This window comes from Pseudochaenichthys georgianus, chromosome 3 (genome assembly GCF_902827115.2).
Source record: "Pseudochaenichthys georgianus chromosome 3, fPseGeo1.2, whole genome shotgun sequence".
Lineage (NCBI taxonomy): Eukaryota > Metazoa > Chordata > Actinopteri > Perciformes > Channichthyidae > Pseudochaenichthys > Pseudochaenichthys georgianus.
Window position 1 is genome coordinate 16360842 of NC_047505.1, and position 27652 is coordinate 16388493.

The following is a 27652-nucleotide window of genomic DNA, read 5'->3' on the forward strand; positions in this document are numbered from 1 at the left end:
ATGATGTTTTGGCGACTAGGCCCCGGGTTTGCAGGATGATCATTCAGGAGGGAAAGAATCGCTCTGATGAACCCCCGGGGTCTAGACACTGGTGGTGGTGATAGTAGTTCAGTCCGATCTGAAGGGAGAAGGTTTAGCTTGGCCCTGTATTTAGGAGACAGGAGGCGAAGGGGTGGAGGAGGGTTTGCGTTGACACCTGAAATGACAACTGACAGGAAGGGGAGAGCAGATTTAAAGAGGTTAGCAGGTGCGATGATTGGCTAGCCGGGGCGTAATGCCCCTGATCACTTATTGAAATAACGTGTGACACCCGATGCTGTTGTCTTCCTGATTGAACTTACACTGAGCTACATTTCAATCAGGAGAGACGTGATGTATGAGTACATGTTTATTTATCGGGACACATGATATGCGGGAATAGTGATTGACGTATTACAACAAGTAACTGTAATGATGTTTTGGCGACTAGGCCCCGGGTTTGCAGGATGATCATTCAGGAGGGAAAGAATCGCTCTGATGAACCCCCAAAAGAAGTGAAGTATGAAGTACGGAGCTGTGAGCAATCCTTACCTTGCGGCTGGCTGCGGAGATCTATGGATGAAAAGGAGATTAACATGGGGACATGATGAGCGCCGGAATCGCTTCCGGGCTGCGGGGTTAGTCATGTGCGGGACCACTGCCCGAAACCTGCACGCAGGTTTACCATGACGCAGACCCACTGGCCGCAACCTGCGCCCGCAGGGTTAAACCTAAGCGCGGACCCACTGGCCGCAACCTGCGCCCGCAGGGTTAAACCTAAGTGCGGACCTGTGTCCGCAACCTGCGCCCGCAGGGTTAAACCTAAGCGCGGACCTGTGTCCGCAACCTGCGCCCGCAGGGTTAAACCTAAGCGCGGACCTGTGTCCGCAACCTGCGCCCGCAGGGTTAAACCTAAGCGCGGACCTGTGTCCGCAACCTGTGCCCGCAGGGTTAAACCTAAGCGCGGACCTGTGTCCGCAACCTGCGCCCGCAGGGTTAAACCTAAGCGCGGACCTGTGTCCGCAACCTGCGCCCGCAGGGTTAAACCTAAGCGCGGACCTGTGTCCGCAACCTGCGCCCGCAGGGTTAAACCTAACCGCGGACCTGAGTCGGCAACTTGACTCGGACCCACGTTCGCGACCTGCACTTGCGGGATTAGCATACGCAGATCCGGAGTCATAGCCTGACAGATCCGGAACCGTAGACACGTATACATGCTGACATGTTACCACCACCAGTTATAGGTATATTTACCATCTTTTAGTGTTTGAGGGACCTTTGGATAGCCAGCACGGCACTGATGTCCGGGCGGATGTAGGATGTGAAGGCAGAGGAGGACCATCGTCCGAGTTGTTGCAGGGATGAGGATGAGACGCCTTGATTAGCAGCGGAGGTAGCTGCGCCTATCCTGAACGAATGCCCCGAGAATAATTGGGGCGATAAGCCGGATCTAATGAGAACTTGCTTAAGGTAATGATTGAACTGGTGTTGAGTTAAGGGAAAATCCCCTGAAATAAGAAATAGTGGTGAGAGAGGATTAATGGAAGGTCTAAGACGCAGGAATTTGATCATGGATCCATAAGGGCAGAACGGGGAATCGTTGCGAGCTGCGATGACGGAGCAAGCGCCTCCGCATTTTGAGTGTTTAATGTTTAAACTAAAATGGCTAGCGTGGAAGGATAGGTCGTTAAGGCAGACGTCTTGATTGGGATTGAATGATCGTGAAGCTGTGGTAAATTCGCCTGGTCTAAGAAAAGCATAAAATGCCAGCAGAAATACGGCGTCGAGTAGGGCGTCGATGTAGGGAGAAAATAATCCTTCTCTAAGTTTGGAGAGCATAAGGCGCAGAGTGGAGAGTGTAATGGGTCGTCTATGGTCTAACGCTGGGGGAAACGTTTTTAGAAGACCTCTAAGTATGAGTTTAACGGATAGGTTAGCAAGCAAGCTGGGGAAGCTGGGATCGAAGCAGCGAACGTTAAATTGTACTCCTGCTAAGAGGCCCCGGATGTATTGGGGTTTGAGGTGGCGATCAGTGGCGCAGTAGCACATGAAGGCGCACACGGTGGGGATGAGAACGGGTCTAAGTGAGATGCCTACGGAAACACAAAAGAACGCAAACGTTCTCCATGCAAAGTCGTACGTTCTGAGGGTGGAAGTGGCTAAGCCTTTCCTCATAAAATATCTGGCCGACTCTAGGTGCCTAGCTAAGGGGCTCTTGTTTAATGTAGAGAGAGGAGATGCAGAGGAGGAATCCCAACGGGTTGCGGGCTGGCTTCCGGGCAGAGGTTCCGGAAGGTCTGAAATTGAAAGCGAGAGAGGGAATCAGCCACTATATTGAGGTGGCCGGGGACGTGACGAGCTGAGATGAGGAAGTTGTGAGTGAGGGAGGACCACGTGATGCTTCTCATGAACGGCATGATGTCACTACAAGAGGAGCGACCTTTATTGATGATCCAGACCACTGACTGGTTGTCGCAGAGGACCGAGATGCGTTTCCGTAGCCAGAGGTGGCCCCACACGTGGTAGGCAACAGCAATCGGATAGATCTCGTGCAGGGCGGAGGATGAGGCATGATTGGGAAATGAGGGAGGCCACGGGCCCGCGAACCACTCTCCCTGAAAGAAACCCCCAAAACCCACGGATGGGGCAGCGTCCGTGAAAAACCTCATGGAATCAGAGGAGTACACGAGGTCGTCGTAAAAGAAGGTGATGCCATTCCAGTGGGCGAGCAGGAGAGACCAGAAGCATAGGTCTGAGCGGCAGCCTTCGTCTAGAAACACGCGGTCGTGGAGGTTTGTTACAGCCGACGCTGCGTCCAGGAGGCGGGAGATGAATGAGCGCCCCTGGGGGATGACGCGCATGGCAAAGTTGAGGTGCCCGAGGAGGGAGAGCAGCTGCTGTTTGGTGATGACTTGTTGCTCGCAATAGGATTTAGTGATGTCGCGTATGCGCTGCAGTTTGGCGATGGGGAGAGATGCTTTCATGTCTATAGTGTCGAGTGTGATGCCTAAAAACTCCAAGCTAGTGTCGGGTCCTATGGTTTTCTCTCCGGACAGGGGGACGCCTAGCTCCTGAAAGCAGCATTTGAGTTTCGCCAGGGAAGCGCCTGAGTTATCCCGAGGGGGATCTATGAGGAGAAAATCGTCCAGCAAGTGGAGAACGGAGGGAATCCTGACATTATTCAGCAGAATCCAGCAGAGAGCTTCGGAAAAGGAATTAAAAATACAGGGGCTACTTCTGCACCCGAAAGTCAAGCGAACTGCAAAGTAGAATTTAGCTTCCCACTTAATACCGAACATGTTCCACTGGGATGGATGGATGGGAATGATCTTGAATGCGTCAGTAATATCTGCCTTGGAGAGCCAGGCTCCTTGCCCCGCAAACTTAATTAGTTTGATTGCGTTATCGACTGAGGCATAATGAAGGGAGAATGGCTCTGGAGGAATAAGGCTGTTAATACTGCAAAACGGGCCGGAGCGGGGTGCGGACAGATCGAAAATCAGCCTTTTTTTCTCAGAGTATTTACTCGTGGCTATTCCTATTGGGCTTGTCCGGAACACTGAGAACGGGGGTGAGTGAAACGGACCGATAAGGTATCCTTTGTTGAGTTCTTTCTCGATAAGCTGGGAGACTATGGTGGGTTCTTTAAATGCTGATTGCAGATTTTTTGAAACAAGGGACACGGAGGGAGGAGAAATAACCCCGACCCTGAACCCTTGAGAGCCCTGACAGAAGATATTCTACGAACACGGGATCTGGGTGAGTAGAAAGCGCTGCTGCTAAATGTGGGATGTTGATGGGGGTGGAAAGGTGATGTTTCAGGAGTTTTTTCCCCCACGTGGTTTCTGCTGCGGGAACTTCACGTGCCCGCGCCTGGGGCAAACTGACTTCGGGTGAGCCTCCCTGCAGGTACTGCAGATATGGAGATAAGAACAATAAGCAAAGGTGCAGATATTTTCGTTGAACTTATAACAGATCCTGTCGTCTGCCCTAATCTGCGCCTCTTGCCTATTCTGCACCTGGTTTTTTTGTTTATTATTCCCCGACTGTGACGCAGGAAAAGCTCTGAACCCGGAGAAAGGCACTGATGGGCAGAAGGGGGAGGTGTGGCCCTGCGTCCCGCAGCTGATGCACGAAACAACTTGTTGCCCGCCAGTCGCCATCACGAGCAGCTCGGTGTCCAGCACGGACCAGTCCAGGCGAACGTTGCAGTGGGCTAAGTGAAGCGCTGCTTTGCTAGAAAAGCTCTTGTGATAGGAGTAGAACGTGGATTTCCCGAATTTGAGATAAAGATCGCCGATGAGGCCCAGATAAGCGTCTAACTCAACTCTTCTTTCCGGGTAAACGGAACACAGGACATCGCGGAAGATGCCGAAAGCAACCAGAAATTGTCCTATGTTGAGGTCTCTGAGGAGCCGAGGATCTGCGGACTTAAAAACGGCAGTGATGCTTCCTCCCGTGGCGATTGACTTGTCGCACTCCGGGGAAGGCAAGATGAGGGTGACTAAATGTATGTCTTTCCCTTCGAGGATTTTCGCTCTCAGCCGAGAGGAAATGTGAGCGCTCTGGGGAATATGAGGCCTACCTGAGTGAGGCGCTGGGAGTGCTGAAGCCAGGGAGTGAGGGGGAGCTATGATTTGTGGAGGGAAACCCCCGAGACCTGGCATAAATCCTGTTGGCAGCGAAGCGGGGACCGAGGCCCAGTTCGCAGAAGAGGTTGAAGCTCCGATGGGGCCTTTATCCATGGCCTGCAGGCGAGCGTCAATTAGCAGCATAGAGCTAGCCAACGATTGCAGGGAGTTTGCTATGCTATCCGTTAGTGGCTGATTACCGGGGCTCCCGGGCTGGGCGACGCTTGGGTGAGCCTGTGGAAAGGTGGACCTTTTAGATGGACCGGCTCTAGAGGGACTTGACTTTTTTTTCCTTTTCCCCCCGCGGCTCCGCCCGCGTCCTCGCTCCGGCCTCTCGGGGGTGATAGCTGGAGAGTTGGCTGGAGCTGCTGGGGCTGCTGCCCTGGGCTGATGGACCGCGCCGGAGACTTGGTCCGAGAGCTCCCTGAGCTGGGAGAGAGGGAGATCTGAGGCTGCAGAGATACCCTGCTGCCGTAAATGGGTGATTATGAAGTTTGCTTCTGCTGATTGTGAGCTGTCACGGGAAGCCAGGCGGGCGCTCATGCGCCGGAGGCTTGAGGAGTTCGAAGCTGCATCCGGAGGTACATCGGAGCCAGGATCGAGATCCTTCGAAAACGGTTCGTTCTCGGAAGAGTCTGTGTTAGACATTGTGGTTTGTTTTTCTTTCTTTTCTGAGTGTTTACGGAGGAGTATTCGTTTACTACCTTTTGCGTTGACACCTGAAATGACAACTGACAGGAAGGGGAGAGCAGATTTAAAGAGGTTAGCAGGTGCGATGATTGGCTAGCCGGGGCGTAATGCCCCTGATCACTTATTGAAATAACGTGTGACACCCGATGCTGTTGTCTTCCTGATTGAACTTACACTGAGCTACATGTGTTTCCAAGCTGTAGTGTTCCTCTTCTGGCTCGGGGGAGAGAAGCCAAGATATTCCTGAGAACCTGCCCCCGAGTCTGTCCCTCAGCCAGTCACGATCTTCGGAGGTGGGCTCTCTTGTCAGCGGGTTGAATTAGTTATTGGTTGGAGGAAATAGCTCCTCCACTGAATGCGTATGTTTAGCTGCCGTTGGCTTCTTCCACTGACAGGGGGTGTCACGTCAGTGCAGCTGAAACTGTGGATGGCAAAGATGGCTAATGCAGCCGCATGACTGCATTTCCATTCTCCACGTGGGCATTCACATTTTGTGGAGAGAATTCCCTCTTCTCCTGTAGATACCTGTGGTGGTGGCATTGTTTTATTATTTAAAATATATTTACATTTGTAATGCCTTCCCAATTATCCCTTTAATTGTTTATAGCCTACTGTATGTTTATTTCATGGATATTTCTGTGTTTTCTGGTGTGTAATATTTGTAATCTTGGGGCCTCTTCTCTTTAACATCTGCATGCTACCACTGGCTCAGATAATGAAGAACAACAAAATAAGTTACCATAGCTATGCAGATGACACACACATGTACATAACCATTTCACCAGGAGACTATGCTCCAATTCAAACACTGAGTAAGTGCATTGAACAAATCAATGACTCGATGTGTCAGAACTTTCTCCAATTAAACAAAGATAAAACTGAGGTAATGGTTTTTGGAGCCAAGTCAGAACGTATAAAAGTTAGCGCTGAGCTTCAGTCTGCAATGTTCAAACCAACAGATAAAGCCAGAAATCTAGGTGTAGTCATGGACTCTGACCTGAGTTTCAACAGTCACATTAAAACAGTTACTAAATCAGCCTACTATCACCTAAAGAACATAGCTAGGATTAAAAGACTAATGTCACAGCAGGATCTGGAAAAACTTGTCCATGCTTTTATCTTCAGTAGACTCGACTACTGCTATGGTGTCTTCACAGGTCTCACTAAAACATCTATTAGGAAGCTGCAGCTGATTCAGAACGCCGCTGCTCGAATCCTCACTAACACTAAGAAACTGGATCACATCACTCCTGTTCTGAAGTCTTTACACTGGCTTCCTGTGTGTCAAAGAATATATTTCAAAATACTGCTGCTGGTTTATAAAGCACTGAATGGTTTAGGCCCAAAATACATTTCTGACCTCCTGCTAAATTATGAACCATCCAGATCTCTCAGGTCTTCAGGGACTGGTCAGCTTTCTGTCCGCAGAGTCAGAACTAAACATGGAGAAGCAGTGTTCAGTTATTATGCTTCAAATATCTGGAACAAACTCCCAGAAACCTGCAGGTCCGCTGCAACTCTGACTACTTTTAAATCCAGGCTGAAGACTTTTCTTTTTGTCGCTGCTTTTAATTTAACTATTTAACATATCTTAGACTGCACTGTAACTTGTATCCATGTATTTTTTCTTTTAATGTTTATTTTATTAGCTTTTCTTTTTAATGACTGATTTTAAATGCCATTTTCTTAATGTCTTTCATTTTTTTGTAAAGCACTTTGAATTGCCATGTGTTGAAAAGTGCTATATAAATAAACTTGCTTTGCCTAATAAAGATTTCATGTGACACATAAAATGGATTTGTTGATGGGAATTAATGTGAATAAATTAACTCTAGGTTAACGGTACTCTTGCTATAACTACTCACCGACACTCTATAAACCTTGTCCCTCATGCTAGCCCTGACAACACCGGTAAGTACACCTTCATCGAGGCTGCACGTGTCCTGACTTGTAGTGGTTCTCTCCTCTATCTCCATTCTTCTTGTCATCTTTGTAAAACGATATCAGACTGGTAATTGACACAGCCATGACTTCTAGTTAAATTCAGTGTGGCTAAAATGAAAAGCTTTGTTAAAATATGCAAGCACGCAGAAGTTAAAGTCAGCTTTATTGTAAACAAATTCTACATGTGTTATACATCCAGAAATATCGTTTCCCACAGTGTGACATGTAGCCTATACATAAAACAAAACAAAAAGGGCCTAGATAACCGGGGTATACAGTTTAAAATGTTAATATATTTAAAGTGTTCAAAGTGCAGTTTCAGTGCAAGTCAGTTGAAACGATCTTAAGTTGGCGTGACGTTGAAGTCGTGCGACCCTGCTGCTGTACTGGCTTGTAGTTCGTTTATAGCATAACGTTAGCATTTCGCTTTTGGCGACTAGATTTATGATTCAAAAATTATAAAAGTATGGGAGACATGTGGAGATTATCCGGCTGAACAAAACGTGATCCTTCTCTTAAATGTGTGTCAACCACAGACCTTATTTCGAGCTATTTTCCAAAATCCTATGGAGAAATTGCATTGCGCTTTTGACGAAGGAACCGGAAGAAGTTTACATCCGGGTTTTAGGACGCGTCACTGCGGTTCTCTATAAAGGCTCCATAATCAGCTCACTGCATATAGGCAGGGGTAAAGTGCTATTTTTTACGAGTGGGGAGCGGACCTCACCTCCTCTAGGGGGGTCCGGGGGGATGCTCCCCCGGGAAGATTTGTTTTAAATATTGAAGTTAAAAGCATCAATCTGGTGCACTTTGAGAGCAACATTAAGAGATCTATGGACCATACATCTCTCAACGCCCAGATGAAACACAACTCTAAGCAGATGTTCTTTTTCTTTATGGATATTTTACAAATCACTCCCCTTTCAAACTGTATTCTTGATTTACTGCCATATAGTATTTCATAACTGTTTTTCCTTTATTCTCTTATTGTTTGTATAACTATAATGATCATATGAAGGTGTGCCGTGGAAATAATCTTTTGAATAATTTGTGACCAAACCGTTTGAGACCCACTGAGATAACTTAGACTAAAGTTAACTATCTAAACACTCAGAGAGTCCTTTAGCTCACCTGAGCCTCTAAGTCTGAGAGGAGAAGACTCTCCTCCAGCTTGTTGTGGAACAAACAGCTCCGTATGTCTGTTAGTGCAGCTAGCTAACCAGATGCTAACAACACGGACCCTGCTGCTGGCACCGGTCCCTCTCTCTCTCTCACACACTACTACGTGCTACGGAAAAAACATTCGGGGCAGGCCAAAATATTATTTTACCAACAATGTGGAATTTATTGGCTACATAGATATTACACAGATTATGCACAGCGGGAGCAGCAATAACCGTCAAATAATAATTCAGACAGGGGAGCTCCGCACCCCCTGCCTGCCGCTAGGGGGTGCTGCAGCGCCCTCAGCACCCCCCTTCCCACGCCCATGGGGTGTAGCCTACCCCAGCCATACCCTGGCGCTGCCACTGGTGGGATGTATGGGGCGGGCCATTCTGCACATGCGTTAAATGCACTAAATATTTTAACGCAATTAATTCAAAAAATTAATTACCGCCGTTAACGCGATAATTTTGACAGCATTAATATTTATATATATATTTATATAAATATATACAGAATCAACAAGTATGAGAGTACTCTCATAATAACGTAACACAATCAGAGACTGGCTATATCCCCCCCCCCTCTTGGGGGGGGGATATATAATTGTCTGAAATGTATACAAACATGCTCCCATAAAACAGGCGGTATGACAATTATTTATTGAACTTTTTTTTCTTTTTACAGTGTTGGTAAGATATCTACTACTAGAGTATTTCTCCCAACACTGCTTAGAATGTGCATTATTTCTGTTGATGCACCGTATGACTAAACCCAGAGCCATAGAGAGATAAGAGTTACGACACTCCCATAGACCTCCGTTGTAAAAAATGGCGGCGCCTACTTCCGGGGTATGGACATCGAAATAGTTCAACATATTGTCATTTGGGCGTTGGACCTCATTCACTTACATTACGGCGCGTCGATTAGTTCCAGAGGTAAGTTGCTGAAATATCGAACTCTTTTGAATTGTCAACTGTCTATATTGTATCAGAGGCCCTTTATGATGCTTATACTGGTCTTCATTTGTATATGCACAGCGTAATTATCTATATTTTATCTTGGTTATTACAACCCATTTTGCTAGCATTGCCTGCTAGTTAGCTAGCGCGACTTCCTCAGCTTTGATTTGAAGGTAAGATTTCAGTAATGAATCGCTAGCAGCTTATATATCAATGATGCTGGGTAACTAACAAGCAGGATTTAGATTGATTATGTGTTTTTATTGTTATTTTGGTTTTTATCTGCTGAACCTGACTGTGTCAGCCATCCTTAGTCGGCTTTTTCTGTATGATATGACTTTTTCTGTATGATATGACTTAACTGCTAGCACTAGTGGCGTTTGTGATAAATATTTCATTGCATTTTGGGATATACTAACATTTCATTATGTGACATGTTGACTGTACTTTTTTTTTGTACTGTTCCGTGTTAACTTATCTGTACTGTACAACTAGCCTAGCGCTACTTTTTAATGCTTGATGGCATGCTAGGATAGATTCCTTTGTGTTGTAATATACACACTAGTTTAATGATTGTTCTTCAAAGGTATTATTCAGTCTTAAAAGTATAATAGCCTACTGCATAGGCTACTCTACAGCAGTGAATGAAGGGTGAGCCTAAAACATGGTCATGCATCCAAAATGTTTATTTTTAACAAAATAAACACTTAAAAAAAATAATTAGCACTTTTTTTTATTCAGCCTAATATGTCAGCCTCATATGGCTGTTGCTGCTGCTGAAGGAGGGGGCTGCTGCTGGAGGAGGGTACTGCTGCTGAAGGAGGGGGCTGCTGCTGGAGGAGGGTACTGCTGCTGGAGGGTGCTGCTGCTGAAGGAAGAGGAGGCTGGAGGCTGCTGACGGAGGACCGGGAATAGGTGTGTGGCAGAGTAAGGTGTTTGGCAGTGGCCTAGATGTTATGACCTTCGGTGCAGAGGTCTGTTGGGTCTTCTTTGCCTTCTTACTCTGACTCCTGCTGCCAAGATACCCTTTATGTTTATCCTTCCTCTCAGCCCTGATGCAATCCTTAACCTCAGCCTGATGTATGTTGAGAGGATTTTTTTCTTCAGGTCATGGCATGAAGGCAGGTTGCTGTCCAGCAACATGGCTTCTTGTTCCAGCTGTGACACTGCATTTGAGGACTCCATGAGGGAATCGCTCATCCTCACACGGAACAGCTGCTCCACGTTCTGAACAAGGGTGAAAACCTCATCTGATGGACGGTAAAGTGCACCCCTTTTAAATTATTTTAATACCAGCAGACCAGCTCTCTCATTTATATCCTGTAGTGCCACAACAGAACCTTAGTTGTATTGCTTTTTTCACGGTGTCTTTCCCCCACGTATCCCACCTTTTTTTGATTGCCCAAGTGCTCTAATTTGGTCTATGTTGAAGATTTTTTGAAACTTTAGATTAATCAAATTGTGTTTTGTTTTTAATGCCGAATGAATCCTCTTCTGGTTTACCAGAGCCCTCTCGGCTCTCTTTCTTAGTAATCTCTCCCTTCTCAGTTGCCTCATTAGATCCTCCACGTGAGCCCGGTCACAACTGGCCCTTGGCAGTCTGGTCCCTGGAGCACCTGACCATGGCAAACTGGCCTCTTCATAGCTGACCCCTGACTGACTGGCTCCTGGCACACTGATCTCTGGTAAGGTGGCCTCTTGATTGTCGGCCCCTGACATACTGGCCCCTGGCAGTCTGCTGACATCTGTCTCACTCTCTCTGTCTGTGATGTCCCTTTCATTCCCTTGGAACTCCACCTCAATATCTCCCTGAATCTCTGTAACAATAACAAGGCAATCTTGCTGTTATATGTGTATGCTGCCTTTACATGTGCACCTATTGTCGTTTAAGGGTACACTACACTACACTACACTACACTCCTATAGTGACATTCATCTAAGTTCGTCTATTGGCAATGTTACAGTATGAAGAAATCTGTAGATGATCTACATGTGGTATATGAGTCTTCAGAGAGTCCCTGAACCCTGGTATTTTTGAAGCTGTATAATCTGAAAGTTGCATTAGGAGTGTAGTCTATCCTTGAATTATATAACATGGGAAACATTGTTAGCTTCATATATCATACCAATGTTTGATGTGCAGTAATAGGTGTGGTCATTATTCCTGACAGCTGGAGGCATACTCCTTGACGTGAATTTTCTCCTTTTCGGTTTAGGCCGATGTATAAATACTGTTGGAACAGCATCTGGCCTCAACCTCAAATTTCCTCCTGATTTGTTGCCAATATATTGGTCGTCTTCAAAGTGTACCTGTGGGTAGGTAGGTTTGATCAGTTTCCCCTGCACACTTCAAATGTCATTGAAGAGTCATAATTCTCGACACTTGGAAATATGATGCCCTTTAAAATGTTAACAAGTCATGTCACCTCTGTGAACATTACTTACATGACAGAGTTTTCTGCTGTTGTTGTCCTCTGTCAGACACAGGGATTTGTCTGTTGACCATTGGCATCCATCTCTTCCTTCGCTCTACGTCCTTAGGGAAGCCATACATCCAGAACCCCTTCTCGGATCGATTAGAGCACCCAAATGCTATGTATGACAACTGATCTATTAAAATGCAATATAAACGAAAGTACATAAAAATAATTATTTTTTTATTTACTATATCAGTACTTTGTAGGTTTATATGTACGTAATCTGCGCGACTACATCTCCACCTGCAGTGCTGCATAAACATGGCTGAGTCAGCGATAACTCTCGAGGGGTGGAGGACGTATGCCCATTATTTTGAGTTCATCCGAAGAATAGACAGGAATGTGACGGTGAGGTGCAAACTGTGTCCAGGCCAGAAGCTGTTATCCACTGCTGTAAACACCACGTCAAACCTCAACAAGCACCTGCAAAGAACACATGCTAAGGTGGAGCTACCGCACACGCTATGTGTTTGTTTATATCACAGTCTGTTCTTCTTCTCTGTCTTCCGGTTGTTGCCTGTTTTGAATGACGAATACACACTACCGCCGCCTGCTGGTAAGGAGAGTTATTGCCACTCACGCATGCGCAGTTCGTACGTGCTCGGCTGAAGTCTTTGCGGTGTCTGGTTCCAGTGCAACACATGGCCAGCACGCAGGAGAACACGCCGACGCAACAGAGTGAGCAGAGATAGACTGCGCAAAATATACAGATAGCAGGAGACAGATAGGAAAACATTCAGGATGGAAACTGAACTAAAGAGAACATTTGAAACTTTAGCAGTCTGCGTGATCTGCCTGCAGGGAGGGGCGGGCCGGCCCTGCGAGTAAAGTAACGAGTTACTTTATGTAGAGAGTAACGAAGTAGTGTAATACTTAAGTAATATGTAATATGTAATATATTACTTTTTCTTAGTAACGACTGCTGAAATGTTACATTTATAATTTGTAGTTCAGGACCATGGACAATGCAGCTTCCTTGCATTGACAGTTATCTGTGCTGAATTTCCTTTGTCTCATTTTTAATGTTGTGACCTGTCTGGTTTAAATGAGTGTGTTGCTGCTTTGATGAAGCCTAATTTGATAACGTTTCAAATTCATTTCTGAAATATTTCGTTACTAAATATTTCATGAGTAATATAGTTGTCTTTGTTACATTTTATTTGGCATTTGTAAATAATTATGCACATTTACAGATATTTTACATATGAGTGATAACACGTGTTATCAGGGCTATTTTGCACAATAGGTGTGCCTTGAGATTTTGACTTGTCCTTTGGTGTGCCTTGGGCACAAAAAGTTTGGGAACCACTGCCCTAGACTAGAGTTCTGTATTGCTTTTTTGTAAATAGTTGCTTTTTTGCAAATAGTTGTTTGTAAATATTTGTAAAATGCCCCCACCCACAATTGTTGTTTGCACAATTATGCTTGTGCGAACAACAATTGTAGGTGGGTGCTTATTGTGCTGCAGACGTTGAAGGACCTGAGTCTCCTGAGGAAATACAGGTGAAAGGTGAGGAGAGGTCATCGCTTGGAAGGTTTTATATCCTGTGTTGTCTCAACAGAACTTAATATGAATTGCTTTATTGTCTCATCGCTGGATCACCTCCCCCTGGCAAAGTGGCCTCGTCATTTTAATTTGTATTGTTGACAAACCTGTTTTTGTTGCTCTGTTGAACCATGGTTCAACAGGAGCTTCTGTAAATAGTTTTGTAAATAGTTTGAATATTTATCATAGTATCATTTTCAGTCTCCCACTCTCTCAATTTAATTTATCGTTTCTTTGCCCCACCATATATTTTGTTGTCCAAGGGCACTCATTTGGTCTGTGTTGAAGATTGTTTTACACTTTAGATTAATCAAAATTGTGTTTTTTGGCTGAATTAATCTTTTTCTGTTGAACCCTAACCCTCTTTGTTCTCCTTCTCATTCATTTGACTTTGTTTTGTTCTAACACACATCACTTTTTCCATACACTGTTCTTAATAAGTAATAGGCTACCAAGCTTTCCGTTGTCACCCTGCCTCTCCAAATGCAAAACTGTCAATAAAAAGTACTGACCTGACAGTGACAGCAACATAGCCTGCTTGTGCTGCCACACTTTCCCCTCAAAATATCGTTAAATAACAAAACTTGTAAATATTGCCAATCCATACAAAGTGTAACCACATCATGTAAATATGAAAGCAATCTTTAAAAAATAACAGCGTTGGTTTAATCTATGACTATTTTGACCATGTTTGTGCTGTTTTTGCCATAGAGAAGCATTGCCCCGGAAGTGCGTTTTGAACTATCCCGGCATACATAAACCACGTGACCGGCTGGCGGCGACATCAAAGAGTGTCGTAACTCTTATCTCTCTATGGCTCTGACTAAACCTACAAAAACCCCTTCTTCTGCATTTCATCCATCGAGCAAAGTGAGAGTAATTACAGCCTAATTTCTAATAAAAATACATTTAAAATCACATTTTTTTCAGAATATTTATTGAGCAAATTGCTAACTTCATTGCAAAGACAAATACAAAGTCATTAAAATCATCAGTATGGATCAGCAATTTCATTACATAAACATGTTTTTCATCAAACTAAAGTGTATATTTCAAAATCAGTAAAGTGAGTGATAGATTTAAACCCATTAACCATTGATTGAAAGAAAGGCTGAGCCATCTAGATTGATAGACCTCAGCAGAAAGCTAGCCACTGTTAAACAGCAGATCTGTTGAATCATAAGAAGCCGGGGGGTTGAAGTATCTCAAGGCCGACCTTTTCCTTCCGTTGCTGGTGAGTAAAAAAAACAATGAGATTCAGATAAATAATATTTCAACCACTTTTTTCTTGTTCTGCTGTAACAGCTGTATTAGTAGTTTAATGTATCCTCTGTGTTAAAGTTTCCCGCAGTTTTGGAGAGAGTATAGCATTATTTCCCACTTACATTAACATTGGTAAAGCTTGTTGACACGGGCAATGTCATTCTTGCTCATCGTACGAGCAGTCCCAAAGTTAAGACTCGGATTGCTCTTAGCGAGGATGGTTGGTTCCCCGTTTTTGCTGAAGGCGTGTCTTGAGGATCAAAAGAAGACAACATGTTTGGCAAACAGAGCTGCACACACGCATCACAAGCACACAGACACTTGTTTCTGACTCACAAATGATGTTGTAATGTGGAGTCGTTTGTGAGCTGTTGTAGGCAACCTAATACAGGGTTCTACAGCACTAGGCAAGTTAGATTTAAGACTTAAAACTGATTTAATTAAATATTGGATGCAATTTAACTTCACAATACCCTAACTTGAAATAAAAATGATCATTAAATGTTTGATTTTGAATGCAGGACTTTTACATGTAAAATAATATTTTTACAACTACGAACATTTGAGTACTTTTTCCTTGACTGACATCACATTTGAACATACATACATACATGCACTCACACAAACACTCACTTTCCGTAGTGCATGACAGAGTCGAAGTCGTAGGGAGTACCCAAGTTGTTAGTTTGCCGCTTCATAAAGTTTTGTTTTGTTCCTGCAGAGAGATAACAAGAAAGCTTTGATGTTGGTGGATTTTCAGTCAAGAGGCATACACTTTATACTCACCTCTCTGTAGATCTCATCTTTTGTATACAACACACACATACAGGACTGTAAATAAGAGCGTTTGTGTGTGAGCTGACCTGACTTAATGTTCTGGAAGAGGATGGAGACGTAGCTGTCTCTGTCGGAGCGGACATGCTCGTGGTGGAAGCCCAGAGCGTGGAGAACCTCGTGCTGCACTGTGTCTCTGTACAAACAACCATTTTTCTGCAGGGAGATAAGCTGTCCTCTACTCTGTCGGCCCAGGTAGGACCAACACCTGTCACACACACACACACACACACACACACACACACACACACACACACACACACACACACACACACACACACACACACACACACACACACACACACACACACACACACACACACACACACACACACACACAGAGAAAATACGAAAATAAGAATAGGTATTGTTGATACATTCCTGACCTCTTGTGTTGTTTGGGAAATTTCAACTTTAACTAGCAAAGGGGATCATTTGTTTTTTTACATTCCGAATTGACAGAAACTAATTTACTCAAGTACTGTACTCAAACAAAAGGTACTCGTAATTGTATTGTCTTGTAATTGTATTGTCTTGTATGTGTGTTCTTACCCAGATCCAGAGTAGAAGTAGAGGTAATTTCGATGGCTGGTCCTCCAGACAAAGCGAATGCAGGTGGATGCGTGGAAGGTCAGTAGGGCTCGGATGATGATGTTGCGCTCTGTTGTGGCTGCAGAGACAAAGAACAGGGTGCTGAGCAGTGTTCTCGCCAAACCTGGTCTACCTTCCAGCATAAAATCTCACATTGAGATTACATTTTAGGGCTCAAAAGTGAATTTACTGTAGCTGGTCGAGATGTAGATGGGTACGTAGACGTATCTTCTATATTTGGGCCATTTGCAGCCTGTAGCCGTGCAGGGATCTGCATTCCTTCTTAAATTTGCCACAATGTCGCCGTCGACCAGGCGCGTTGCTGCAGAACAATAAGTCAAACAGACATGTTCATGAATATCCGTACCAGGAGTATGGAGTGGTACAAGTTTGATTGACATTGACCAATGGGTTAAGGCTATGGGTTTCTTTCCATTGTTGATAAATATTTAAGAAAACACTGGAAAAATTGATTTTTAGAAGTTAGAAAATGTACAAGCACGTCTGACCAACTATAAAAAAAATAATTCTCACATTTAAGAAGCTGGAACCATCAGATGTCAGGGAAAATTTGTAATAAATGTCTGACATTTTGTTTAGAAAATATAAAACTTGTGTCTTACTTATGTTAGCATTGGCTCTCTCGATGATATCAGAGGCGTCCAGAAACTCTTCTGAAAGAACAAACACACAGAGAAAACCAATGATACAACAAACTATTACCAGCAGTTCAGCCTGTTAATCATTCAAATGTCAGATGTGAATCAAGAGAAACTAAGAAGGAACAAAAATGTTAAATTAATTCTTCATTTTCAACTCACGTCTTTCTCCGTTATCAGTAGCACCCTGCAACACAAATGCACACCAATGCAAAATATAAAATATATTATTTTTATTCCATTTCAATTCATACCAATAAAAGTAATCATGGCATTTTTTCTTTTTTAAATTATTACAAAAAAGTTTATGTTTGTCAATCCCACAGCAATTGTTTGTGTTAACATGAAAGAGACAGACTTACCGGAGGAATGGCCGACAAAGAGAGGAAGAGGACGAAAAGCAAAACAGGAGTCATGACGGTGGTCCTCTGCAGATAAACCTCAAATCTGAAAGTCAAAATCTGAAAAGTGTATGGTGGTTAAGGAAAACGTTTGGTATACATACGTTCTAAATTATTTACAAGAACAAAAATACTGAGAAGAGGATCAGTGGAGCTTACCTGCTGTAGCTGACTGTGATGCTCTATGCAGCAGGTTCTCAGATCCTCACGCTTTATGGAAAGCTATGAGGGTGTGTCAGAGGATGGACACATATCTGTAAACCTCAGCTGTCAGTCAAAAATGTTGTTAAAGTGAAACTATTCAAGAAGAAGAATTTAATTAATTAATTAATATTTTCCCCAGGAAAGTGAAAAGTAAATAAAAGGTATGGATTCAATTGTATTTATTTATCAAAGCATCTATGGTAAACATACAGATTTTGTGCGCATGTGTTGTTAAATTGGTGAAGATGTTTCTTCATTTGCATGTGTTTTGCAAATGAAGAAACATCTTCAACAATTTAACAACACATGCGCAGCATTTAGAAAACATTCACCAACTTGAGGAAACATGCTCAACGTTTACTAAAAGCACTGCATAAACGAAACGCTGCAAGTACAAAAGGCTGCAAAAAGCTCAAAACACAAATTAATTAATTTCCTTCTGACAGAAGTGTAGAAAAGTATTGCATTTTTTCCATTGTCAATAACTCAGCTTGAACAGTGATGATAACAATGACATCATCACATACAAAGCATTTAATTACTATTGTAATTATGTTATAGGAACCATGCACTAAGAAATTCATATTGTACGTTCCTTTTGTTTGCCAAAAAGTGCATGGTAGGCAAATCTGTATGTTTACCATAGATGCTATGATAAATAAATACAATTGAATCCATACCTTTTATTTACTTTTCACTTTCCGTATTAATCATACCTTTCTGTTATGTGCTGCTGAAGGGTATCTCTTCATATGTATCATTATTCATTTTATGCCCATACATTTAAAAAATATAGAGTGTAAAATAAAGTGCTTACACTTGGTCATTTGTTACTTGAAAGTTGACTTATGCATTCACATGTTTTTCTAACGTTAGTTAAGTTAGACTGTCTGTCTAGTTGGCTTACATAACAGTTAAAGTTTACAGCCTAAAAAACATGGAGCATTTTTCCCCCTTTTATTCGTTTTTATGTCAATTTGCACATTCCATGGTGATGCTCAGCCTCTCCCCTTAACTCCTAACAGTCATCGTCATGTGAACCACAACACAGAGAAATACTGATAGAAATGTGTGTGTAGTTGTTGATACATTGCTGACAGAGGGAACTACATTTGAATACAGATTTAAGAAACATCAGTTTTTGAGCATGTCATAAGCATGTTTTGTCTTGACTATTACAACTATATTATAATAAAATAATATAGTATTTAAATTATTGAATTGATTATGATTATTAGTAGAAGTAGTTTATTTGCATTAATTCTATTTTAATCTTTTTGAGGCTAGTATTTGGCAGGAAATGCAGACGTATTCACCTGTAAACGCATACTGAACGACATACATGCACATTTACCATTTACCTCACTGTATAAAAAAGTAATTGTGTTGATAATAATGATAAACAGGAATTATATTTGGCGCTTGGGGCCCCAAGTTGGCCAGGGACGGCCCTGCTCCACTGCCACAGTGTGTTATCTGCAACGAGGTGCTAGCTAATGACATTATGAGACCATGTAAACTCCGGCGTCATATTGAGACGAAACACCCAAGTTTGGTGACCAAGCCACAGGAGTTTTTTATCTGAAGCTCAAGGAATTGCAGTCACAGAAAAATGTCATTGACACATTTAGCACTGTGAATACAAAAGCAACCGAAGCATCATACCGAGTGGCGTCACTCATCATAGCTAAGGCAGGTAAACCCCACAACATTGGTGAAAAGTTACTCCTCTCTGCTGCTAAAGATATGGTTTCGGTAATGATGGGAGAAGCTGCTGCTGCCAAGCTAGATGCGACCTACCGGTCTACATTGCATCCCCGCATCATCCGCCTGTGCGCATCAAAGATGACATTGTTCCCACTAAAGTAGCGGTGAGTGAGTGTAATAAGGAGGAAAAGTTGACGTTCAGTGTGTTGCCGGGGGCATATAAGGATTTATCCACGATGTTGAAAATGTTAAAAAAAAATGTTTAAAACATAAAGATAAAAAGGTTTTAAAAAGTTAATGTTTTAAGGAGGTGACGCTACTCAGCCAATCACATTGGTGCAGTCAGTGAGTCAGCATGTAATATTCAAACACACACACAGAGACGAGACAAGAAGAGAGAATCAGTCGCAGTAATTTCAAATGGCGTGCTCAAAAAAGAGAAAGCTAGACAGCGAAAACAGAGCATTTAATGACACTTTCTCTTACTGGACCTCTTTGAAATGCAATTGAATACCCCTGCATTATAGCAACAATAATAATAATAATAATAATAATAATAATAATAATAACTGTATATGTCAGTTTATTTAAGTAAACAGCTTTGCTTCCATGTTATATTTAACCTTCACAGGTTTATGTTTTTTTCCTTTCTTCAAAAGTGGTCCCTTGTTTCAGAAAGTTTAACCTGAAAACACGGTAATACCTTCTTACAAAGTCTAAAGCATGTAAAAGTTGTTATTGTAAACATATAATGCGTACAGAATCACAATTAACAAATTCTTCATTTATCCTGGGGGAAATTGTAAAAGTTGTTCCATTTCATAATAAAATAATTTGAAAATTAAATATTTTTACATAATTACAAAGTCACTTTGTGCAATAAAAATATACAATAAGATATAAACAGGATTTTGAGTAAAAAATGTCCAATAAAAAAAAGATATATATTATATTGTATTGAAGATAGGATGTTGAGTGCCAGCAAATATATCTATACCTTCATTTACATACCACATTACCATAAACGACTGATTATATAATGGAGAGATTGGTCAACCAGATAGCTCTTACACAACAATCAAACTGAAACACCGATGACATGTTACTTACACAAAGTCATGTTTGTGTAGGTACAGTAACATGTGATCGGTCAGACTGCAAGGCAGATATCTGTCATTACCTACCCGACACCGTCACATTTGCTTTGTCACTTGACCTTTGTTTTCACATTGCTTCCCGCTTCAGGGGTTTTTAGTCCTTTTTCTCAAAGGCTTGAATTGTCATAACATACTGTGGAACTTTTCAATAAGCTCTTGAACTAAAAGAAGTACAAACTAGGTTTGCCTGGAAAGAAGAATGTTTTTGCTGTCATTGTATCTATGTAAGAGGGCTCTGTGGTGAAGAGACTATGACACTCAGAAAAACAGATGTAAAAAATGTCTGTCCAAAGAAAGAAGTCACATATTGTAATATGGCTACAAAACAATCGACGTCTTCAACCTATGACTTAAATCTGTCCTTTTCTTTCAAAATCAGATCAAATTGGCTGAACTCTACCATGTCTCGTCCTGGGAGTTGGTCAGCCACCAGGATCTCACACACACTACCAGCCTCAAAACAGACCCTAAATACACACACTAATCAGCAATTCGACACAGGTGGGGGGGGGAGGAGACAACACAGGGCACCAGGTGCACACAATCAACAGCCACAGACATGGGGGAAGGGGAACACTTTTAACATGAAACCAGGAAACAGAGACAGACAAACTAGTTACATAAATTACATATATTCCCATGCAATGTTTTTAGTGCTATATTACCCGTAACGGAGGCCGTGATCTAGTAACGTGAGTAGTAGTAATCATACTGTTTCAATCACATTAGTATGCATAAAAGTAACAGGTGGACACGCCCCCAATTATGCAAATGAGCTAAGTCCGTCTCCCATTGGCCAATGAGCTAAGTCCTGCCTCCCATGTCCCGCCTCCCATTCTTTGATGTCAGATTGGCGTGAAAGGCCCCCCGGCGTGATTCTTTTGTTGTATCGATTAAGATAGTTAAGGTATTTGACCCCTGACCCTGAGAGTGGAGTAATTGCCCTGGAATTAGATTAGCCCCAGGCACCCCCTTTGTTGTATAGGTCTTTTGATGTATTGATTAAGATAGTTAAGGTATTTGCCCCTGACCCTGAGAGTGGAGTAATTAGACTGCAATTAGATTAGCCCCAGGCACCCCCTTTGTTGTATAGTTCTTTTGTTGTATTGATTAAGGTAGTTAAGGTATTTGACCCCTGACCCTGAGAGTGGAGTAATTAGACTGCAATTAGATTAGCCCCAGGTGCCCCCTTTTGTTGTATAGGTCTTTTGTTGTATTGATTAAGATAGTTAAGGTATTTGACCCCTGCCCCTGAGAGTGGAGTAATTAGATTAGCCCCAGGCAGTCCCTTTGTTGTATAGGTCTTTTGATGTATTGAATAAGATAGTCTCTTTGACCCCTGCCCCTCATAGCCCTTCGTTGTCTAATCTAATTAGCCTTTGATGTTTGCCCTTTGATGTGATGTGTAATTTCACATTGATGAAAGCCTCTGTATAAATGAACCTCCTAAGGCTATGACCGGTGTATAGAGATATGCTCAAAACTAAATAAAAAAAGACAGACAATTCAGCTTACCAGGAGAGAGTATACCAGGGGTTTCCCCCTCTCTCCCCGACGAAATCCAAAAAAGCCAGTCTTTTTATGCTCAAAAAACCGGATAGAAAACCCCAAAAACACCTCCTCTATACCCAACCAACATATTCTATTGGCTCTGGCATAAGACACACCTTCCCAAGTTTGTGTAAAACAAAACATGACTAGACATATTCTATGGCTATGACATAACCACCCTTTTGAGGCCTCGATGTGTTTCTCCTTAAGTCCGGAGCCCCCCTCCCTGCTGTGAGAGGAGAGGAAAGAACCTGTCTACTCTCTTATCAGAGAGTAAGGCATAAATCATTATAGATCTTACACTCAACTTAACAAACCACTTTGTTTTGTTTATGCTGTAAATATAGAAAAACCTAAAATATGAAGCATTTTCATTGTGGGTTATACAAGAATATAATTGATTATATTTGATTATAACTAACTTTCGTTTTAAGTATTCAACATACTATAGAGCTCTCAACAGTACACATACAAAAAAACATGTGAACAAAGTTCGTGACTCCACCACGCAATGCGGTGTTAAGGAGTCGTGGTGGAGTCACGCATTCTGGTGAGATCAGGTTGAGCAGGTTCTCAGATCCTCACGCTTTATAGAAAGCTGTGAGGGTGTGTCAGAGGATGTACACATATCTGTAAACCTCAGCTTGTGACAGTCGCAGATTGATCTCAGTGTTTCTTATAAACTGTAGGGGCAGGGGAAAGGGTTAATGCATGTAGTTTAGATTCAAATGAAATGAGAATCTATGATGCATGTGTATTATCCTCGCAACTACAGTCGTTAAAATGTCCACATTTATGTAAGGTTTGAGGGTGTGGTTCTGCAAGCCTCATTTGCATATTCACCTGTCGCGGCGCGCCCAGAGGCTTTTTAGTGGGCACGTCAACAGGATGCCAGGGGTGGTTCTCACGGGAGGAGGAGGAGGTTCAATTAACTGCTGTTTCAATTCAGACAACTCTTTTTAATCTGTTTAAGCGATCCCGAAGGATTTTGATATCAGTAAATGAGGTGTGTTCCTACCTAAACGTGAGTGTGGCAGGGTGCAATCTTACATTTGAAGCAGGAGAGGAGAGCACAGATGTCCATTAAGTTGTCCCAGTCCAAAAGGTGGGATCAGTTTATTTGAAGAAAAATAGGTCCAAACTAATACAGGGTTTTTACCTTCTCTCTTTACAACATTATAATTATACTAAAGAAAAATGATGCTGTGATCATGTTTAAATATGAAACTTTAATTCACAGTCTTACATTTATTACCAAAATGTTTCACTTCAACTGCCCAATTCAGTTGTGACATTTCAAAATCTCCCAATAGAATTTAGAGGCATTTCCTCATAAAAAGACCGGTGATAATAAAAAGCACATTCAACTTTTCTTTCACCAAATCAATTCACATCAATTCCATACCTTTTCATTTTCCATCACAGATGGCGGGTACTAACATTCAAAAACCCATACCTATCCGCATGAATTCGGAGGAAGGTCCTCACAGGTGGCGGGTTATAATACTCACAAATGCTTTTTTCCGTCACAGATGGCGGGTACTAACATTCAAAAACCCATTCCTATCCGCATGAATTCGGAGGAAGGTCCTCACAGGTGGCGGGTACTAATACTTACAAACGCTTTTTTACGTCACAGATGGCGGGTACTAACATTCAAAAACCCATTCCTATCCGCATGAATTCGGAGGAAGGTCCTCACAGGTGGCGGGTACTAATACTTACAAACACATCTCCCATCAAATCATTCCACTCAGCAAACAAAGAAATTCACTCAGCATTCAAAGAAATTCACTCAGCATTCCATCCAAGAAATTCACTCAGCTTTCAATGAAGAAAATCAAGAGATATTTACCAAGTTTGAGAGAACCTTACCGAGAGCTATTAACCCAGCTCTGAAGGACAGAGCTTACCAGGAGAGAGTATACCAGGGGTTTCCCCCTCTCTCCCCAACGAAATCCAAAAAAGCCAGTCTTTCTATGCTAAAAAAACCGGATAGAAAACCCCCAAAACACCTCCTCTATACCCAACCAACATATTCTATTGGCTCTGGCATAAGACACACCTTCCCAAGTTTGTGTAAAACAAAACATGACTAGACATATTCTATGGCGATGACATAACCACCCTTTTGAGGCCTCAATGTGTTTCTCCTTAAGTCCGGAGCCCCTCTCCCTGCTGTGAGAGGAGAGGAAAGAACCTGCCTACTCTCTTATCAGAGAGTAAGGCATAAATCATTATAGATCTTACACTCAACTTAACAAACCACTTTGTTTTGTTTATGCTGTAAATATAGAAAAACCTAAAATATGAAGCATTTTCATTGTGGGTTATACAAGAATATAATTGATTATATTTGATTATAACTAACTTTCGTTTTAAGTATTCAACATACTATAGCGCTCTCAACAGTACACATACAAAAAAACATGTGAACAAAGTTCGTGACTCCACCACGCAATGCGGTGTTAAGGAGTCGTGGTGGAGTCACGCATTCTGGTGAGATCAGGTTGAGCAGGTTCTCAGATCCTCACGCTTTATAGAAAGCTGTGAGGGTGTGTCAGAGGATGTACACATATCTGTAAACCTCAGCTTGTGACAGTCGCAGATTGATCTCAGTGTTTCTTATAAACTGTAGGGGCAGGGGAAAGGGTTAATGCATGTAGTTTAGATTCAAATGAAATGAGAATCTATGATGCATGTGTATTATCCTCGCAACTACAGTCGTTAAAATGTCCACATTTATGTAAGGTTTGAGGGTGTGGTTCTGCAAGCCTCATTTGCATATTCACCTGTCGCGGCGCGCCCAGAGGCTTTTTAGTGGGCACGTCAACAGGATGCCAGGGGTGGTTCTCACGGGAGGAGGAGGAGGTTCAATTAAATGGGGCGAAGCCTGCGAGCTAGTTCAGGCAGTCAACTCGAGCACTTATGCTGCATTCATACATAACGCCCCCTTGCCGCTCTACAACCAACCAAACAGAGTCTCCTTAATATGCCGCTCTATTTAACCTGCCAGATCTCTCTCCATGCATTGCGTGCTGCTGCTATTGCTGCAGCTACGTCACTGCTGCTTGCTGCGTTCACTTGCTATTGCTGCGTTCATTTGCTATTGCTGCGTTCATGTTCGTGCTGCTGTGTTTCATGTTGCTGCTGCTTGCCTGCCCCACCACCACCCCAGCTTCCACCTGTAGGCTCGGGGGTTAGTTATTTAATCATCACTCATCGTGCTATGTATATCTATGGAGTGATGATGCCCGAGCCTAGTCGCCAAACTCAACTATATGCTGCTTCTAATAAACATGTTAAAGGAACACGTGAGTTGTCTGACTGAACTGCTGTTTCAATTCAGACAACTCTTTTTAATCTGTTTAAGCGATACCGAAGGACTTTGATATCAGTAAATGAGGTGTGTTCCTACCTAAACGTGAGTGTGGCAGGGTGCAATCTTACCTTTGAAGCAGGAGAGGAGAGCACAGATGTCCTTTAAGTTGTCCCAGTCCAAAAGGTGGGATCAGTTTATTTGAAGAAAAATAGGTCCAAACTAATACAGGGTTTTTACCTTCTCTCTTTACAACATTATAATTATACTAAAGAAAAATGATGCTCTGATCATGTTCAAATATGAAACTTTAATTCACAGTCTTACATTTATTACCAAAATGTTTCACTTCAACTGCCCAATTCAGTTGTGACATTTCAAAATCTCCCAATAGAATTTAGAGGCATTTCCTCATAAAAAGACCGGTGATAATAAAAAGCACATTCAACTTTTCTTTCACCAAATCAATTCACATCAATTCCATACCTTTTCATTTTCCATCACAGATGGCGGGTACTAACATTCAAAAACCCATACCTATCCGCATGAATTCGGAGGAAGGTCCTCACAGGTGGCGGGTTATAATACTCACAAATGCTTTTTTCCGTCACAGATGGCGGGTACTAACATTCAAAAACCCATTCCTATCCGCATGAATTCGGAGGAAGGTCCTCACAGGTGGCGGGTACTAATACTTACAAACGCTTTTTTACGTCACAGATGGCGGGTACTAACATTCAAAAACCCATTCCTATCCGCATGAATTCGGAGGAAGGTCCTCACAGGTGGCGGGTACTAATACTTACAAACACATCTCCCATCAAATCATTCCACTCAGCAAACAAAGAAATTCACTCAGCATTCAAAGAAATTCACTCAGCATTCCATCCAAGAAATTCACTCAGCTTTCAATAAAGAAAATCAAGAGATATTTACCAAGTTTGAGAGAACCTTACCGAGAGCTATTAACCCAGCTCTGAAGGACAGAGCTTACCAGGAGAGAGTATACCAGGGGTTTCCCCCTCTCTCCCCAACGAAATCCAAAAAAGCCAGTCTTTCTATGCTAAAAAAACCGGATAGAAAACCCCCCAAAACACCTCCTCTATACCCAACCAACATATTCTATTGGCTCTGGCATAAGACACACCTTCCCAAGTTTGTGTAAAACAAAACATGACTAGACATATTCTATGGCTATGACATAACCACCCTTTTGAGGCCTCAATGTGTTTCTCCTTAAGTCCGGAGCCCCCCTCCCTGCTGTGAGAGGAGAGGAAAGAACCTGCCTACTCTCTTATCAGAGAGTAAGGCATAAATCATTATAGATCTTACACTCAACTTAACAAACCACTTTGTTTTGTTTATGCTGTAAATATAGAAAAACCTAAAATATGAAGCATTTTCATTGTGGGTTATACAAGAATATAATTGATTATATTTGATTATAACTAACTTTCGTTTTAAGTATTCAACATACTATAGCGCTCTCAACAGTACACATACAAAAAAACATGTGAACAAAGTTCGTGACTCCACCACGCAATGCGGTGTTAAGGAGTCGTGGTGGAGTCACGCATTCTGGTGAGATCAGGTTGAGCAGGTTCTCAGATCCTCACGCTTTATAGAAAGCTGTGAGGGTGTGTCAGAGGATGTACACATATCTGTAAACCTCAGCTTGTGACAGTCGCAGATTGATCTCAGTGTTTCTTATAAACTGTAGGGGCAGGGGAAAGGGTTAATGCATGTAGTTTAGATTCAAATGAAATGAGAATCTATGATGCATGTGTATTATCCTCGCAACTACAGTCGTTAAAATGTCCACATTTATGTAAGGTTTGAGGGTGTGGTTCTGCAAGCCTCATTTGCATATTCACCTGTCGCGGCGCGCCCAGAGGCTTTTTAGTGGGCACGTCAACAGGATGCCAGGGGTGGTTCTCACGGGAGGAGGAGGAGGAGGTTCAATTAAATGGGGCGAAGCCTGCGAGCTAGTTCAGGCAGTCAACTCGAGCACTTATGCTGCATTCATACATAACGCCCCCTTGCCGCTCTACAACCAACCAAACAGAGTCTCCTTAATATGCCGCTCTATTTAACCTGCCAGATCTCTCTCCATGCATTGCGTGCTGCTGCTATTGCTGCAGCTACGTCGCTGCTGCTTGCTGCGTTCACTTGCTATTGCTGCGTTCATTTGCTATTGCTGCGTTCATGTTCGTGCTGCTGTGTTTCATGTTGCTGCTGCTTGCCTGCCCCACCACCACCCCAGCTTCCACCTGTAGGCTCGGGGGTTAGTTATTTAATCATCACTCATCGTGCTATGTATATCTATGGAGTGATGATGCCCGAGCCTAGTCGCCAAACTCAACTATATGCTGCTTCTAATAAACATGTTAAAGGAACACGTGAGTTGTCTGACTGAACTGCTGTTTCAATTCAGACAACTCTTTTTAATCTGTTTAAGCGATACCGAAGGACTTTGATATCAGTAAATGAGGTGTGTTCCTACCTAAACGTGAGTGTGGCAGGGTGCAATCTTA

At 42.7% G+C, this 27652-nt stretch overlaps 2 protein-coding genes and 1 long non-coding RNA gene across 4 annotated transcripts; 1 reads left to right on the forward strand and 2 right to left on the reverse strand.

Moving 5' to 3' along the window:
* Window positions 1–79: 79 nt before the first annotated feature.
* Window positions 80–5297, reverse strand: LOC117442049 (uncharacterized). Its single transcript, XM_034078046.2, has 4 exons — window positions 4038–5297; window positions 3907–3930; window positions 1078–3743; window positions 80–718 (listed from the first exon to the last, which is right to left on the reverse strand). The coding sequence occupies exons 1-3, from the start codon at window positions 5295–5297 to the stop codon at window positions 2238–2240; spliced, it is 2790 nt and encodes a 929-aa protein (XP_033933937.2). The 3' UTR covers window positions 80–718; window positions 1078–2237.
* A 3954-nt stretch (window positions 5298–9251) lies between these two features.
* On the forward strand, window positions 9252–11824 carry LOC117443204 (uncharacterized). Of its 2 annotated transcripts, XR_004551632.2 has the most exons (5): window positions 9252–9385; window positions 10164–10324; window positions 10517–10669; window positions 10958–11094; window positions 11626–11824. It is a non-coding gene; the product is annotated as an uncharacterized lncRNA (long non-coding RNA). The 2 variants fall into 2 exon arrangements; XR_011642633.1 differs by having other exon boundaries at window positions 10164–10669.
* A 2994-nt stretch (window positions 11825–14818) lies between these two features.
* Window positions 14819–17195, reverse strand: LOC117442055 (high choriolytic enzyme 2-like). Its single transcript, XM_034078060.1, has 8 exons — window positions 17142–17195; window positions 16942–16966; window positions 16744–16794; window positions 16311–16442; window positions 16082–16199; window positions 15559–15737; window positions 15329–15410; window positions 14819–14945 (listed from the first exon to the last, which is right to left on the reverse strand). The coding sequence occupies exons 1-8, from the start codon at window positions 17193–17195 to the stop codon at window positions 14819–14821; spliced, it is 768 nt and encodes a 255-aa protein (XP_033933951.1).
* Window positions 17196–27652: the final 10457 nt, after the last annotated feature.